This window comes from Dasypus novemcinctus, chromosome 19 (genome assembly GCF_030445035.2).
Source record: "Dasypus novemcinctus isolate mDasNov1 chromosome 19, mDasNov1.1.hap2, whole genome shotgun sequence".
NCBI lineage: Eukaryota > Metazoa > Chordata > Mammalia > Cingulata > Dasypodidae > Dasypus > Dasypus novemcinctus.
This window is the reverse complement of record NC_080691.1, coordinates 74017752-74035805: the sequence shown is the minus strand read 5'-3', so window position 1 is coordinate 74035805 and position 18054 is coordinate 74017752. Positions and strand designations below refer to the sequence as shown.

At 39.2% G+C, this 18054-nt stretch overlaps 1 protein-coding gene across 2 annotated transcripts in view; it reads right to left on the bottom strand.

Moving 5' to 3' along the window:
- LOC101426402 (zinc finger protein 596-like) overlaps nucleotides 1–18054 on the bottom strand; it is a 192454-nt gene that overhangs the window by 11733 nt on the left and 162667 nt on the right. Inside the window, exons 4-8 of one of the 2 annotated variants that reach the window (XM_058281945.2) lie at nucleotides 11139–11224; nucleotides 9371–9497; nucleotides 7774–7863; nucleotides 7193–7284; nucleotides 174–6744 (exon numbers count right to left, since the gene is read on the bottom strand). In XM_058281945.2, the coding sequence (XP_058137928.1) occupies nucleotides 5707–6744; nucleotides 7193–7284; nucleotides 7774–7863; nucleotides 9371–9497; nucleotides 11139–11150 (1359 nt within the window). In that variant the 5' untranslated portion in view covers nucleotides 11151–11224 and the 3' untranslated portion in view covers nucleotides 174–5706. Of the gene's footprint in view, nucleotides 1–173; nucleotides 6745–7192; nucleotides 7285–7773; nucleotides 7864–9370; nucleotides 9498–11138; nucleotides 11225–18054 lie in introns of those variants that run through there. The other variant, XM_071209961.1, reaches the window with a different exon arrangement.

Sequence of the window (18054 nt, the reverse complement as noted above, 5' to 3'; positions counted from 1 at the left end):
CTGAAGGATCAGACAAGCTGAATCCATCTGGCATTATACCTATATATAATGGAAGTGATGAGAGAAAAGACCTTTTTTGGAAAGGTCTCTAGAGTAGAACATTCTGTCTGTCAATATTACATAAAAGATGAGGTGAAATGGTAGAGAACAGAAATACTTATAGTGGCTCCAACTTTAGTAGGAAAACATTCAGCAGCCTTTTATTTTTAAAATTTTAAAAATTTCTTTTCACATTTTCATCTTCTCAATTATAATGGCATTTAAAACTTTTTTTTTGTATTTAATTGCCTTATTTTAAAAGATACAGAGATCACAAAAAAGTTACCTTAAGAAATATGAGGTTCCCATATACAACACATCCCACCTGATCCCACTCCTCCCACATTAACAAACTCTGTCATCATTCTGGCACATACACTGCATTTGGTGAATACATTTAGGAGCACTGTTACACCATATGCATTATAGGCTGACACTGTAAGATTCTCTCCAAATCCATTCAGTCAGTTATGGCTGGATATATAAAGTCCTGTATCTGTCCCTGCAATATTATTTAGGACAACTGCAAGTCCCAAAAATGCCCCACATCACATCTCTTCTTCCCTCTCCCTGCCCTCAGCAGCTACCATGGCCAGTTGCTTCAAATCATTGCTACAATTTCTTCCATTCATAGTCACAAAAGTTCTATAGTGGAATACCAGTAAGCCCACTCTAATCCATATTTTATTCCTCCATCCTGTGACTTTGGGATGGTGATGTACACTCCAACTCTAAATCAAGAGAGGACTTAAATACCACATGGTTGATGGATGCAATTCTGCTTGGAGTTGTAGACTCTCTTGGTTCCCTGGTGTGGTGGTTGGTCATATTTACCTCCCTTTTAGCTGAGCTGGATAAGTCCACCAAACTGGAGAGTAGGAGTTGCAACACTTCTGAGGCTCAGGGCTTAGCTGGCACATAGACAGTTCAGAGATTCAAGTATCCTGAGTATACACCAACACCAGTGCCAACTACAGGTTCAGTAAAAGTGATAGAAGGGGTTTTTGTGGAAAGATAACATCTGAGAACAACCCATCATATTCAGGAACACAAATTTCAAAGTAGGGCCCTCTGCCAAGGCACTGAACTCCAGAGCCATCTGCCATGATCATAGAACCTATGTGTCTCCATAGCCCTCAGGAGTACCAGTACATGGAATTATAACTACTTTGCTGTCTCTGGGATCCTGCTGAGATGTGTGTAAGCATGAAGCTTCTGATGACCTCCTGACTCTTTCTGAAACCTCTTATCCATATAAACTCATTTGTCTTTACCATTTCCCCTTTTATTCAAGGTCTTTTTCTAGATGCATTACCAGCTAGTGGTTGATAGTAATCCCTTAGCACAACGGAGGCTCATCCCTGGGAGTCATGTCCCATGCTGGGGGTAAGGTAACACATTTACATCCTGAGTTTGGCTTATAGAGTGGCCACATTTGAGCAATATGGAGGCTTTCAGGAAGTAACTCTTAGGTACCCTGCGGCTCTAAGCCTAGTTCAAATTTAAGGCACACTGGCTCATAAGCATAGTCATCAGTATCAAGGGCTATTCATTGGACCAACCTTCACTGGTCTTTGCCCTTGCACCTGGGGAATTGCTGCTTTTTCTTTGCGGAATGTGACAGAGCTCCCCTAGCTAGGAAATCAGCACTCCCCCCAGTTGTCATCTGTAACTATAACCATTATGAAAATAACCATTGACTATCTGAACATTTTTACATACCCTATATACATGCCCTGGAGAACTTCCTCCCAACCTTGTGTCCTCCATCAATAATATCCCAGACCTGTATTCCTCTTCTGCCATAGTTGAATCCCTCTGTGGTCCAAAATTTGTTCAAAAATGAAGCCTAATTTATCAGCAGCCTTTTAAATGTATGTATAAAATTAGAAGTAAATTTCCACATTTGCAAGTTCTAGGTATTAATTTTTAAATAATTAATGTGAAGGACATGATTTCCAAATGTCAACCAGCATAATGGTATTGCTTCTTGGACATGCTGGCTTGGGAATCTATTAGATATTTATTTATTAACAAGGACATTATTGCAGTGCATTTTGACTGATACTCCTGAGAAATTTGCAAGGGACAGCAAATGATCTGGACCTCTGCTTGGCCCAATGTACTGGAGTGTGCACCCTTCTCACAAAAACTGATAAATATTCTAGTCACTTAGGTGAACTATTGTTTCCTCTAAGCCCAGGAACAAAATGACCTTATTTGTTCCTACCCTTTAGATATTTAATCATTGACCCAAGACAGGCAACCAGAGAAATAAATTCATTTACCTTAGAAGACACCAAAATCAGACTTCACACTTTCTCCATCCTCAAACCTGTAACATTTCCATCACTGAAATCCATAAAATCAGCCCTTAGATACCCTATCATTTGTTGAAACCCATCAGACTATCACCCTCACAGAAACACAATTACTGATGCACACAACCACCCCAATCTATGAATAAATGATTTTCCATTTTTCATTGAAGACATTCTCCACCATGAATTTAATGGAAACCCCTCAAAGTATTTCATCTTCCTAATAAAGTCTTGTCCTTCTTATTTTATGATTTTGTGTTTTTTCTTAAATTGTGTTTCCATTAGCACACCAGGGCTTGGGTTTGACTGAATTATAGTGCAGAGTTCATAGACATATAATTTCACTCTTGCAGAGTTCTTTCATTTTATTTAAAGGATTAAATGATAATTAAGGCAATGCTACACTGAGTACAGCTATAGAAACCCTTACATCCAGCTTATGAATTGGAGTGTTAGATGAGGACTCTCCAATTACATTATATTTACATTATGAGTTTTCTCATGTGGAATACCTATTAAGGGCTTTGCTACTTAGATGACTTGTGTATTAGTCAGTCAAAAGGATGCTAATGTAAAATACCAGAAATTTGTTGGTTTTTATAAACGGTATTTAATTTGGGGTAGGAGCTTACAAATACCAGCCATAAAGAATAAGTTACTTCCCTCACCGAAGTCTATTTTCACATGTAAAAGCAAGATGGCTGCCAACTGCTGTGAGGGTTCAGACTTCCTGAGTTCCTCCCTTCCAGGGTATTGCTTCTATCTGGGTTCAAGGTTCCTTTCTTCCCGGGGCTTGCTTCTCTTTCCTCTGTGTGCTTCTTTCCCAGGACTCCTGCTTTAGACTTCAGCATCAAACTCCAAAACCAAAACTCCAACATCAAAAACCCTCAACACTGTCCTTTGCCATGCCTTTTATCTGTGAATTCCCATCCACCAAGGAGTAGGGACTCAATGCCCTAATGATGTGGACAAATCAAAGTCCTAGTCATAATTTTATCATGCCCAGGTACAGACCAGATTACAAACAAAATCCAGTATCTATTTTTGGAATTCACAACCATATCAAACTGCTATACTCCACCCTCTGAATTCCAAAAAGACATTATAATATTTGAAAAAACCTTAAATCAATAACAATGCAAGTACTAAATCTTATCACAATCAATTTAAAGAAATACAGTTTGCCTTGGGGCAAACTCCTGTCTGTTATAGACCTCTGAAACTTACAAAACAATTTATCTGTTTCCATTTCACAAATGGACAATGGATAAATATTTTCATTAAATAAGGAGAAACTGGGAGGGAAACATGAGTCATGGGTCCTCTACAGTTCAGTAAAATTGCAGGGCATCCTCCATTTCATTTCAGTCTGAGAGACACTCTGAAGATAATGGTTTCTTCTCCTTGGTGCCTTATGGGACACACCCTTTCCACCAGCTTGACCAATGGCCATTTTCTTGGCTCCACCCTCATCAAGCATCTAACGTTAACCAAGCTCCATATCTCTCCCTCCAAGAGTGTCAGGGTGATTGCCACATCTTATGCAATTTTTGGGTTAGTCTTAACCCCCCTAGTAGAGTGATGTGAAGACAAGATTCCCCCTTGCCTTTGGCAAACAGGCTCAACCCTCTCAGAGCAATGAGTTGACCACCTGGCCTTCCCTAACTTTTGGGGGACAAGTAAGCCACTCTCAGAACTCTGGGGTGATGACCTTAATCACTGTAATCCTTGGGGAATGTGCTCCACCCCCTGTACCCTGGGGCTGCAAAACTCTCCCAGAACATTAGGTGGGAACATCCACACTCTTCAACTGCTGGGGTAACTCACTCTCTCTGTACACATGTGTGGGGTTCCTCTCTTGGCCCAAGGTGAAATCTTAATTCCAGATTTCAGGTTCCATGGTTTTCCTCTTAAGGCTGTTTCTCCTTCAATATCTCCATTCCATGTCTTTTTTTATTCCAGGCTGACAGTGGTTTTTTCTTACAACTCTCTCAAAACCTTCTTGGTTTAGCATGCAGGAAGCAAGGGTCCAAGCCATCAGACAGTAAGACTTTCCACAAGTCCTTCCTAGATAACTGCAGCTTCAATCTTGAATTACCAGTTCCAAGTTTAATTAAGTCCTCCAGTGGGACACTTTCATCTGGGAACTTGATTTCCAGAGGCCTGGATTTACCAGAATCAGTTTCTGTTTTCTGTGTGCCTGACAGTTCAGTCCTCAGTATATCTCTCTCATCTAGTATTTTGCTATAAGCTGCAAGGAGAAGCCAAGCTGCATTCTCTGGGTTTCCTTTGGAAAGCTCATCAGCTAAATGCCTAGGCCCACCATTTTCTAAGTCTGCCTTCAATAAAATATGAGGAGCTAATCTTGCTAAGTTCTCTGCAACTTAAAATATGGATCACCTTTCTTCCAGTTTCCAATAATAGCTTCATCATTTACTTCTAAGTCATCATAAAAAGTCTCTTTACCACCCAGATTGTGGTCAACAGTCTCTTTAAAGCACTGGAGGTCTTTTCATCTAAGCATCTCACAATTCCTCCCCAATATACCCCTTACCCATTTATAAAACCATTCCAGCATTCTAGATTGCAAAAGCACTTCCCTACCTCCTCAGTACCAAATTCTGTATTAGTCAGCCAAAGGAGTGCTGATGCAAAATACCATAAATTGATTGTTTTTTATAAAGGGTAATTATTTGGGGTAGAAGCTTACAGATACCAGGCCATAAAGTGTAAGTTATTTCCCTCACCAAAGACTATTTTCATGTGTTGGAGCAAGATGGCTGCCAATGGCTGCAAGGGTTCAGGCTTCCTGATTTCCTCCCTTCCAGGGCATTGCTTCTTTCTTGGTTCAAGGTTACCTTCTTTCTGGGGCTTGCTTCTCTTTCCTCTGTGTGCTTACTTCTGTGGGCTCCAGGTTAAGACTTTAGAATCAAACTCCAACATCAAAACTTCAACATCAATTACCTTTCATATCCAAAGTTTTTCCTTAGTTATTTCAATTCATTTAAGGTCAGAATACTGACTGAAGGCTTTCTCAAATTGTTCACTCTCATAGGAATTTTATTGACTTTGAATAATCTCATTTTGTCTAGGATTAGAAAAATTATTATTTTCCCATATAGAAGATAGTATGGTTTCTGTCCAGAATGAATTCTCTTGTGTTACTGGAGGGCTGAACTAGTAGTGATGGGGTTTCTCTCCAGTGTAGTTCTCTCAAGTTTTTTAAGGTCAGAGGATTGAATGAAGGCTTTCCCACAAAGATGGCATTAATAGGGTTTCTCTCCAATGTGAGTTCTCTCACATTAAGGTAAGCATATCAAAAGAATGCTTTCCCACAAAGGTGACATTAATGGGGTTTCTCTCCAGAGTGAGTTCTACCATGAACTTTAAGTCTAGAATAGCGACTGAAAGCTTTCCCACATAAATGACATTCATAGGGTTTCTCCCCAGTGTGAGTTCTCTCATGTATTTTAAGGGCAGAGGAGTGACTGAAGGCTTTCTCACAAAGATGGCATTCATATGGTTTCTCTCCAGTGTGAGTTCTCTCATGTTTTTTAAGGGCAGAGGATTGAATGAAGGCTTTCCCACAATGATGGCATTGATAGGGTTTCTCCCCAGTGTGAGTTCTCTCATGTATCTTAAGGGAAGAGGATTCAATGAAGGCTTTCCCACAATGATGGCATTCATAGGGTTTCTCTCCAGTGTGAGTTCTCTCATGTATTTTCAGGGCAGAGGATTGACCAAAGGCTTTCCCACAAAAATGGCATTCATAGGGTTTCTTTCCAGTGTGAGTTCTCTCATGTTTTTTAAGGGCAGAGGATTGAATGAAGGCTTTCCCACAATGATGGCATTCATACGGTTTCTCTCCAGTGTGAGTTTTCCCATGAACTTTAAGTCTAGAATATCGACTGAAAGCTTTCCCACATAAATGACATTCATAGGGTTTCTCTCCAGTGTGAGTTATCTCATGCTGTTTAAGAGAAGAATATCGAGTGAATGCTTTTCCACATAGGTGACATTCATGGGGTTTCTCTCCAGTGTGAGTTCTCCCATGATGTTTAAGGGCAGTGGAGTTACTGAAGGCTTTCCCACATAGATGACATTTGTGGAGTTTCTCTCCAATGTGACTTCTCTTGTATTGTCTCAGGTCAGAGGGTTGCATACAGCTTTTAGCACTTTGTTGACATTCATATAATTTACAGTTAGAGTGCGTATGCTTATGTTGATTAAAAGAAAAATAGTCACTAAAGACCTTTGGAACAGACTTTTTGAAAAAGAGTTTCTTTGTCATGTGAATTAATGCATGTTTGGTCACTATGGGTGCATGAGAGGAATCTTCTTGCAAATAATAACTTCTGAAGGAATTCTTTTGTGCATGAGATCTCTGTAGTGGGGAAATAGATTAAAGATTGTAAAATATTTGTCCATATACATCAATTACTTCATTTCTTTTCACATGAAATCTAGACTACCCAAAAGTGTTAGTCTCCTATTAAACTATTTTCCATGTTAGTTGTATAGAAACATAATTCTACTCCATACAGATTTACTCTATATCAATGGAATTGCAGAAGTATCTCCATCAATTTTGAGCTTCACTATGTTTCCAAGATTATATATGTAAAACTGTTTATGCAAAATAAACTTTTTATATAAACTCAGGTTAGTTTTGTGTTTAGGCTAATTTTTCACTAAATTCAACTATCACAGATTTTTGCTGGATTAGCAGTTAATCCCAAAATTAATTATAATTTCATGACTTTACTGAATTCCTAATTTATTCCATCCCTGGTTATCTTTGGATTACTAAGGTTCACACAAATGAAGCTTACCAATGACATGTATTTTGAAGTGTCGGTCATACAGATAGGTATGTTGGATATCATTTCTATTACTTCCCATGTTTTAAAGGCACCTTTCCTCCCTAGTAATAAAGAGAATAAATTGTTAGAGTAGCATTAGGGGGAGGAAAATTTTGTAATATTCCAAGTATTCCTTTCAGTATGTTTCCAACATTCACAATTATCTGGGAAAAAATATCAAATTAATGATATTCTAGGCATAAGGAAACATTACAGGACATTACAATCAGAAAAGTATTTCAGGCATGGGATATGAGAAAGAAGCTGAGATTATGGGAAGTAAAAATAGATGGGAAATTTTCCAAAAATAGGGCCAAGACAAAGCCTTGTGTTGCATTAGCAGATGACTATCCCTATCCCCATGCCAATGACACTTCAATAGCACTGGAGAAGTGTATGGAATAAACACATGTGACTAAAATTTCCAAAATATTCTCAGCCACATTTCAGAAATCATAACTCACTCAAGGAATCCTGAAGTCAGTATATTCAAGCACATACTCAGTATAGCATGAGACCCCTCTTCTGCTGCACAGGTTCTTAGAGCTCACCTGGACTCTGGTATTGAGGAAATCCTATTCCTTCTGTGCACACTTCTTGTTCCAACTGAGAAAGCACTTCTGGTTTGCAGACTTGAGATCCTGTTTGTGTGAAAAAAATGTTACCTAGAGTTTGAATTGTGTAACACAGCATGATCATGATGTACATGGCAGGTTACCAAAGAATGAGGAAAGCACTGAAGGTCAGCAATGCAGAAATACCTTGAAATCAGATCACTGGTAATTCAACAGAAAGATGGAACTCTTGACCTTTTGCACAGTTCAACGAGAACCACTGATTATTGCTATCCATGCAGCAAAGAGAGACTCACAATCTACTGTATTCTAAATGGGGAGAAATCTGTTTCCACAATCATTATGTTCAGAAATGATCCAATAAACATATACCAGAATGATTTAAATCCTATGTAGAAAAGGATATATACAAGGCTTTTCCTACTGTGTTCTGAAGCCTCAGCATAGCCCTTGGAGCAGAATACTTATTTCAGCACATTCAATTATTTATCTATACAAAATGTATTCATTAAGTTCTCAGCATAGCCATGAGTATTCAAAATGGAGATTCAAGAAATGCATTAAGGGAATGCATTTGGCTCAATGGATAGAGCGTCCACCTACCACATGGGAGGTCCAGAGTTCAAACCTAGGGCCTCCTGACCCATGTGATGAGCTGGCCCATGTGCTGTGCTGGTGTGTGCAAGAAGTGCCATGCCATGTAGGGTGTCCCCCATGTAGGGGAGCCCCATGTACAGAGTATGCCCTGTAAGGAGAGCTGCCAAACACAAAAAAGTACAGCTTGCCCAGGAGTGACACTGCACACATGGAGGGCTGATGCAGCAAGATGATGCAACAAAATGAGACACAGACCCCCGGTGCCACTACAAGAATATAAGCAGACACAGAAGAACACACAGCAAATGGACAAAGAGAGCAGACAACTTGTGGGGGTCAGGGTGAGAAAGGGGAGAGAAATAAGTAAAAATAAATAAATCTTTTAAAAAAAAGAAGTGCATTAAGTTGTGGTCAAGATTAAGTTCTACTGGGTGAACTAAATATAAATGAAAAGTAAAACATAAATATGGGTGATATTGCATAAGTAAGACTATTTACAAAATATAAGTAAAAATGTACTAGAGAGAAGGAAACAAAATAGCAGCTATATACAGCAGGAGAGTTACAGAGAGATCAAGAAGGGATGAGTTGTGCTTGTTTATTATTATAATTTTGGAATAATGAAACTGCTCTAAGCATGAAGTGATGAATGTACAAATATGTGATTACTCTGGACAACTACACACTTTGGATGAATTTATGCTTTATTAATATGTATCAATATAATAAATTTCTTAAATAAAACAAGGAAAGAAATTTCATTTAAGCAGTTGTATGTTTTATAAAAAATACATATTAAAATTATAAAATATAAAAATGTAAGAGAAATACAGTTTATACAACAATATGAAGAAACTGATCTAGATATTTGAATAAATAAATGGAAAATGATGTATGAAACATATATAGGTAAATAGGTTAGATAGATGGTAGAGAGAGACAGATATAGATGGTAGAAAACTTTTGAGAGTCTTACCCACTGAGAACAGGTGATTGATATTTTCCTGCATCACTTCTCTAAACAGCTTTCTCTGTGATGTATCTAACAGATCCCACTCTTCCTGGGTGAAGTGTACAGCCACATCTTTGAAGGTCAGTAATTCCTAAAACATCAGAGAATTTTGGGTTCACATGGCTATTTTTACCAATGTCCTGAGTGTGATGTTCAAAATAACAGCAAGAAAGAAGCAGAGACTGTGTATTTAAAACTCAAAACATGTTTAAGGCTCCAAAAAAATAATTATTAATCCTGAGTTGCATCTGCTTTTCAGATACACTTACAGAAACAAATATATTCTGACTAAATAACACCCCATTGCAAAAGAAAATGACATGGGGTTTGATATACATCTGAAAATTTCCTAATAAACTTGTAATTATGGTTTCTTGCTGTTGATTATGCTTTCACTCAAGCATTTGTAACTAAATAAATCTTTCCCACCAGTTTTAAGTAAATTTACAGATTTATTGTAAGGTAAGCAATAATCATGTATATAATTTTTTTTTAAAACTGAGTATGATTAGATTATTCCTTTCTATAGATGAGCTCATTTTCTCTCATTTATAAAATCACTTAAGAATATAGAATGCATTTGACAAATACAATCATTTAATGTGTGAATTACTTTCTGTCTAAATTCAATTTACAGGTCTATTTTTCATTAAAATGGCAAGGAACTTTGAAGAAACAATCAGAATTCTGCAAAACTGAATAGGTTTCATATAGAACTCAGGCTCAGTAAGGTCTCCTTCCCTCAACTCTACATATCTCATGTATTCATCATAAGTACAGCTGGTCCAGGGACTCCTGAGTTAGTAGTACTGGTACGAGGCCTTAGAATGACCATTCCTGTGGTAGGATATATCACAATTTCAAATTTTTCTGGGGTCTACAATTACCAGTTTTGTTTGTTTCTCGAATCTTCATCTAATCTGTCTGTTAAATATTAGAATAATTTTGTTCATTACTTCTTGTTCCTCTAAATCTTCAAGTATTCTCCTAGAGACTTTATTATAGCTATTACACAGATCCTGAATGCACAATCACACTAAAGAAAACAATTCCTATACATTGCATCCATTTATAAAATTTGAATAAATATCACTTTGAAAATTGAAGTTGGGAAATTTGAACAACTGTGTTAAGGGGAATATTTTCTTTTTAAAAAGTATTTCAAATTGTGCAAATATTTTCCATCAAAACCTTAAGAAAATTAAAATTGGGTAAAATAAATAAACGATTCATCATTCTTTTAATTTACTAACCTTCTCATGTGCTTCTGGCAAATATGCTCACCAATACACTCCACTACATGTAACACTAGTTTGACTCAATGTACCAGCTGAAAAATTAGCCTCCCATCTGATTATAAACTTGTTTTCTTACTCATCTCTATTACTTCTATTCACCACATGCTTAGGCCAATCTCAGGCGCTAACATGATTCATTAAATCATCGTTTGTCCAATGAGGCCATGGTTTGGGTATGAAAAAGAAAACATCTGCCATCTTTTCAGAGAATACACAGCCTTTATGGAAGCTGGAACCAACTCTTCTAATGGCTGGAAAGAGATTATTTATTGATCAGTCCCTAACTTGCCTTGATTCAAGAGTCTTGTATAAACTTAATTTAAGCTCACATACTTGGATACCTCCTGAAATCATGAGGAATATCAACATCAAGAGGGTACTTCCCAACTCCTGGCAACAGAAATGGAATTTCAGTTAAAGAATTTCCTACTCACCTGTGATTGCATTTTCAGTACCTCAGCTGGCACCTATCTTCCTCTGGATTTTCACTCACAATCAGAGAAACAGAAGGTGAGCAAACCTGAGAATGGAGAAAAAAGCCCTAAGATTCAAGTCTTGACTAAAACTTTCAGGTCCACCTGTCATGAATGCCAAATCCTTAACCTGGTAGTAACCATAGCACAATCAACATCAGGAACATGCAGAATACACCAAAAGAAATCAGGTGAGGGCTCTCCTGTCTCAGGGTCAAGAGGCTGGAGGTCTTGTCTTCTCTGGCTAATAAAGATATGATTATCTTCATTGTACACATAAGAAATGAAAATCCATGAATTGTATTTATTAAGTATCCCATGATGTTTGGAGACTTTTAATTAATCCCTAATTCCAAAACAAAGGAATCCCTGACCAAAATTACATCTGGAATTAGGTCCTCACCACCAGCTAAAGCAGGCTGAAATTTCTCACATAATTATCTTGGTTTTTGCTCTAGCATTGGTTCTCTTACAAACATTTCTGTGCTTTGGACTCTCACTCTATACTAATGAGAATTAGAAATACCAAGCCTACTGTTTCTTGATGTTAACTAGAGTAGAAACTAGAGAAAACTCCCCAGCTCATTCTCAGAGATCTCAATCAATGATTAACTTTCTGTTTTACCAACCAAGCCATATAAAAGCTGTAAGAAAATTCCACAAAATGGAGGCAGATTTTAGATTGGTTAGATTCTTGTCTGTAACCAGCCATTGAATCCACTTTTCCTTCTTTCATAGTTCCGTTTGTCTCTCTATTCTGCCATACCCTAAAAAGAGCCTGTGCAGCACTCTGGTTATCTTCAATTTCGCAACCCAGATGAGATGGGTGTTCTTGTGAGAATGATGCTGCTCAGCAGAGTCCTGGATCCTGAGGTAAGACATTTATGGTCTCTGACTCTGTGGCCATAGGAGTCTTTTATTCCAAGTGTTGGAACAGGAGTCTCTTGCCCTAGGCATCTAGGATTCCTAAAGCGGCAGACTATGAAGGAAAGCAGGTCCTCTTCGTGTGTATTATGTGTAAAAATTGTACTGATCTTTTTCTCAGCAGCACAGAAGCCCCTGCTAAAGCTGTAAGTTACCGTTTGTCATGCTTGGTATTTGGGATTGGAATAGGAAAGGGAGCAGCCCCTGGCACAGGAAGGTGTTGCTGAAATTGGTTGCCTAGGCTTTGCTTTCTTGATACTTGTTTAGCCAAACAACTGAAATAAGAAATAACTAGAATCTAAGTTGAGAGAAAAGAGCAATCCACTAGGTTGCATTATTAAGTATTGGATTGGTGACAATTTGGGTATGAAACTGTGACAAAAAAGAAAATGGTCCATCTTTGTAAGGAATTTGGCCTCAATATGCATTAGAGGATGAACAGAAATGATGAGCACAAGGGTCCATAGAGTATAACACTGCTTTGCAATTGGATCTATTCTGTAAAAGGTTAAGTCAATGGGATGAAATCCCTTACATTCAATGTTTTTTGGAGTTAGCACAGAATGACAACCTTCAGAGAGAATGTTTTAGACATTCCTCCAATTTGTCATGTCTTTGGTTCACAACATAAAAAGCCAAAAATGGTGAGGGCTTACCACTTCAGTCAGCTAAGGAGTTAGTTAATCAATCTTCTGAACTAGAGCAATAGTTAAATAGCTGTAAAAATGGGTGAATAAAATAAAGAGCCTCATTGATTCTAACCTCACTGATGTTTTAGATACTATAATTATTTCAAATACATTAAGATTTGAGGCTGCCATGGCTCCTATATCTCCTCTACCCCTTACCAGGGAGATGGAAATTAATCTGAATTACCATTAGATCCCCCAGAAATGGCCTGCCCACCCCACACCAATAGTGGTGTAACTTTTAGACATGGTGTCTCTATCTTGGGAAAGCAAATTCAGGACTAGCTCCTTTTTTGACAATACCTCCAGAAATAGATGAACAAGGACAATCAATGAATTATCTATATAAGCACACACAATTTTCAACATGAGAGCTATATAATTGGGAATGTTAGCAATATAAATCTAAGCTACAGAGAAGATCCCAGAAAGATGGAAAAATCTCTTCAAAACTATATTTGGAAGCCAAATCCAAATTGGACAGATATCCAATCTTTACTGAATGTAGTTTTTAAAAATTAATTTATTAATTAATGTATTTTTACTCATACATAAACAAATTTTAATTGTATAATAATAGTTGCAAACTTACAAAACAAACATATATAACATCATACAGGATTCTCATAACTCACCCTACCACCAATAACTTGCATTAATGTTAAACCTTTTTAACTAATGATAAAAGAGCCTCCCTGGCACCGAGGGATCACTACCAAGTACCAGCTGATGATGCAACTAGAAAATGACCTTGAATTAAAGGTTCAATGTGGACCAGCAGAATATCCCTGTCTACATATAACAACAGGAGTTTAAAATGCTGTTTGACCTAATGTAAGGGGGAAATGGAAAGGAGAAATGAGTTTATATGGCTATGAGTCTCTAAAAAAGAGTCTGGAGGATGTCAGAAGGATTGCCCTTATGCACACCTGAGCAGAGTCTCAGAGACAGATAAAGTAGATACAACCCCAGGTATTGGTTCTTCTGAGGGCTAAAGAGACCCACAGGTTCTATGGTCATGGCAGATGGGGTTCACTGCCATGTCAGATGGCCCTTCTTTGGAGTTGGTGTTTCTGCGTGATGGAGCTGGACACAGATGGGATCTCTCTTCACAAGACTTTCATGCTACTTTACTGGAATTGTAGTTGGTGCTGGGGTTTAAGATATATCTAGGGGATTTGAATCTCTGGACTGACAATATGATAGCCAGGCCCTTAGCCTCAACAGACTTCAACTCCTACACTCTGATTTATTGGACTCACCCCACTCAGCTAACATGGAGTTGAAGAATGTCAACCACCACACCATGGAGCCTAGAGTGCCTACAGCTGAAAGCAGGAGGATTGCATCCAGTATCCATGTTTAATCTAAGCCTCCTCTTGATATAGATGTGCAATGGACACAACCAATCCAAGGTCCACAGAGAAAATGTGGCATTGGTGTGGGAAAAGTGACCATGGTAGCTGATGGGTGCGGGGAATGGGAGGAAGAGATGAGATGTGAAGGCGTTTTTGGGACTTTGAGTTGTCTTGGGTGGTGCTTCAGGAACAATTACCGGACATTGTAGATCCTCCCAGGGCCCACTGAATGGAACATGGGAGAGTATGGGCTATGATGTGGACCACTGACCATGAGGTGCAGCGATGCCCAGAGATATACTTACCAAATGCAATGGATATGTCATGATGATGGGAGAGAGTGTTGCTGTGGGGGGAGTGGTGGGGTGGGGGCAGTGGGGTTGAATGGGACCTCATATTTTTTGAATGTAATATTTTAAAAAAATGAATAAAAAAAATTAAAAAAAAGAACATTGTCAAAATATTACTAGTAACCAAAGTATTTTCCCTCAACCAACCCTATTATTTTTATATCATTTATATATGAACATACATAAACAATTAAGTGTACAGTTAAGTGTAACAAGTGTAAGTTGTGAACTTACAAAGGAAACATGCATAATATCATACAGGTGCTCCATACATCAACCCTCCACCAACACTTGCACTGTTGGAGATGTTTGTTACAAATTATGAAAAGAATATTGTCCAAATCTTACTACTAATCATAGTCCCTATCTTACATTTAGTGTTTTCCCTCAGCGCACCCTATTATTATTATTATTTTTTGTTTTTTTATGAAAGAAGTTGTAAACTTATAAAACAGTCATGCACATGTGCAGAATTCCCAAACACCACCCCTCCATCAACACACCACATTGTGGTAGAACATTTGCTACAGATAAAATAATCTCATCTGATTGTTACCATGTTCACAGTGTACATTTGGGCTCACATTTTCCATACTGCCTCATTATCAACACAGTACATCTTTCACATAGGTGCAAGCATATTATATTATTACTGCCAACCACAGTCCATAGGTCACTCCAGCTATATTTTTCCCATTCTTTTCCACATTCCCAACAACATGCATTAATGATGCACATTTGCTCTAACTCACAAAGGAGACTTTTGCTTCTGTATCATTAACAACAATTCTCATCCACCTCTTGGTTTACTGTGCTATTCAATTCTTAGATTATTCTCTAGCATTCCATCAATTGGCATTTATGTCTCTAGACTACCATTTTCAGCCACATCCCCTTTTATAAACTAGCTGTTAATCACTATGTGTTAGCATACACTCTATATATTTCCACATTTACAGTAAAGCTAATTAAAACTTCTACATACATTAAACAGCAGTAATTCATCTCAGTCCTCCTCTTATCTCCTTTAAGAATCCACCTACCACCAGGTCTTGAAGATATTTTCCTACAAATTCCCAGAAGTTTTATGGTTCTTCTTTTTGTTTTTAGGTATTTAATCCATTTTGAGTTAATTTTTGGATAAGGTGTGAAATAGGTTTCCCCTTTCCTTCTTTTGGCTATGGATATAAAACTCTTTCAGCACCATTTGTTGAATGGACTGTTCTGCCCAAGATGTGTGGGATTGACAGGTGAGTCAATAATCACTTCACCATACTTGTGAGGTTGTTTCTGGACCATAAATTTGGTTCCATTGGTCTATGTGTTTGTCCTTATGCCAGTACCATACTATTTTTACCACTATAGCTAGGTAATACAATTTAAAGTCCAGAGATGATGGTTTCCTTTTCCTTTTTATGATGTTTCTGGCTATTCAGGATGCCTTACTCATCAAAATAAATTTGATGATTGTGTTTTCATTTTTTTAAATGCTGGTGGAATTTTTATCAGGGTTGGATAGAATCTGTATATCAATTTGAGTAGAATTAAGTAGATGTCTTAATGCTATTTAGTCTTTCAATCCATAAGCATGGAATAGTATTCCAGTTACTGAGGCATTTTAAAATCTCTTTTAACACTGAGTTGCAGTTTTCTGAATAAAAGTGCTTTACATCATTGGTTAAGCTTATTCCTGAGTATTTGAGTTTTATGTGTCATATTTTATTTTCACCACTCTTTTGACAAATTTGGTTACTTTTATTGATATAATCTTTTCCAGCCTCTCTTCCAGGACTTGCCTGTCTTTTCAGGCTCTAGCACACCCTTTATATTTTCTGAAAATCTGATCTTTTGTTTAGAAATTCTCTCAGATTTTGTTTAGCTGTGAATATTCTAATCTCACCCTTATTCTTGAAAGACAGTTTTGCTGGACATAAGATTCTTGGCTGGAAAATTTTCCTCTTATAGTATCTTAAATATATCAGACTACTGTCTTCTTGCCTCCATGGTTTCTTGCGGTCACCCCTCGGGCTGAAGTGTGGTTTGCTGGCCTGGCAGGGGAGCAGCCACGGCAGGCCAAGCCGCTGCCCCCATAATAGGGTGGCTGGTCGGACTCACCGCCACCCCTGAAGGAAGCTCGGCATGGGCGCAGAGTGCCCTCGGGTCTCCCCTTCTCGGCAGCCATGCTTCTGCGGCCGCCCCTCCTCCCGGATGGCGCCACCCGATGCCTTGTGGGGCGGCACCCTTCTTCTTCTTTCTCCCTGCGCAGGCGCAGGGCGGAAAATTCCAGTCTGCCCTTTTCCCCTCCCCCGACAGCAGCAACAGCCAGGCGTGGGCGGAGAAATCCAGTCTGCCCTTTTCCCCTCCCCCGACAGCAGCAAAAGCCAGGTGTGGGCGGAAAAATCCAGCCCGCCCTTTTCCCTTCCCCCGACAGCAGCAACAGCCAGGCGTGGGCGGGAAACTCAAGTCTGCCCTCCACCCCAGCAACAGCAGCCACCAATCCCTAAACCCTGCCCCTTCCCCCAGCAACAGCGACAGCCAATCCCTAACCACCACCCCTCCCCCAACCAGTACCGCCCACTGACCTTTCACCGGCAACCAATCAGAACAGGGCGTGGCTTCGACCAATCAGCCTTCCCCAGCCCCTATAAAACTGTTGCCTCTCCCTCAATAAAGTTGGACTTGCGTGTTTACCTTGTCTCCGCGGTAGTTCTTCTGCCGTGCGCCCTCCAGTCCTGAGAGCCCCCGACAAGGGCCTGGCCTCCCTTGTCCCCAGTTCGTCGCCTGCTTCTCCGGGCGACCCCTTCGTCGCCGGCTTCTCCGGGCGACCCCTTCGTCGCCGGCTTCGCCGGGCGACCCCGTCAGCCGAACCGCGCAACCCCTTGTGAGACCGATCCCTCGTCTGCTGCTGGACCGACCCCTCGTCCCAGGTGGGACCGACCCCTCGTCCCAAGCGGGACCGACCCCTCGTCCCAAGCGGGACCAACCCCTCGTCCAGAGCTGGACCGACCCCTCGTCTGCAGCCAGACCCCACCTCTACCGACCGAGCAAGCCGCCGCAGTTTCTGGCAAGAAATCAGCACATAATCTTATTAGGTATCCCTTAAATATTATGCATTGCTTTGCTCTTGATTTTCTCAGAAATCTGTCTTTGGTATTTGACATTCTGATGAGTATGTGTCTTGGAGTTGGTCTATTTGTTTTTTTTTGGATGGGAGTATATTGTGCTTCTTGGACATAGATATTTATGTCCTTCAATAGGGTTGGGGAATTTTCTACCATTACTTCTTCAAATATTCCTTTCGTCCCTTTTCCCTTCTCTTCTCCTTCTGGGACACCCATGCCATGTATATATGTATGCCTTTTACAGTCATTTAGTTCCCTGAGACCTTGATCAATTTTTTCCATTCTTTTCTTCATCTGTTCTTTTCTATGTTCACTTTCAGAGGCCATTTCTTCAATCTCATGAATCCTTTCTTCCAGTCTCCTCAAATCTGCTATTATATGATTCCAATGGCTTTTTAAATTTCATTTATTGTCCCTTTCATTCTCATATAATC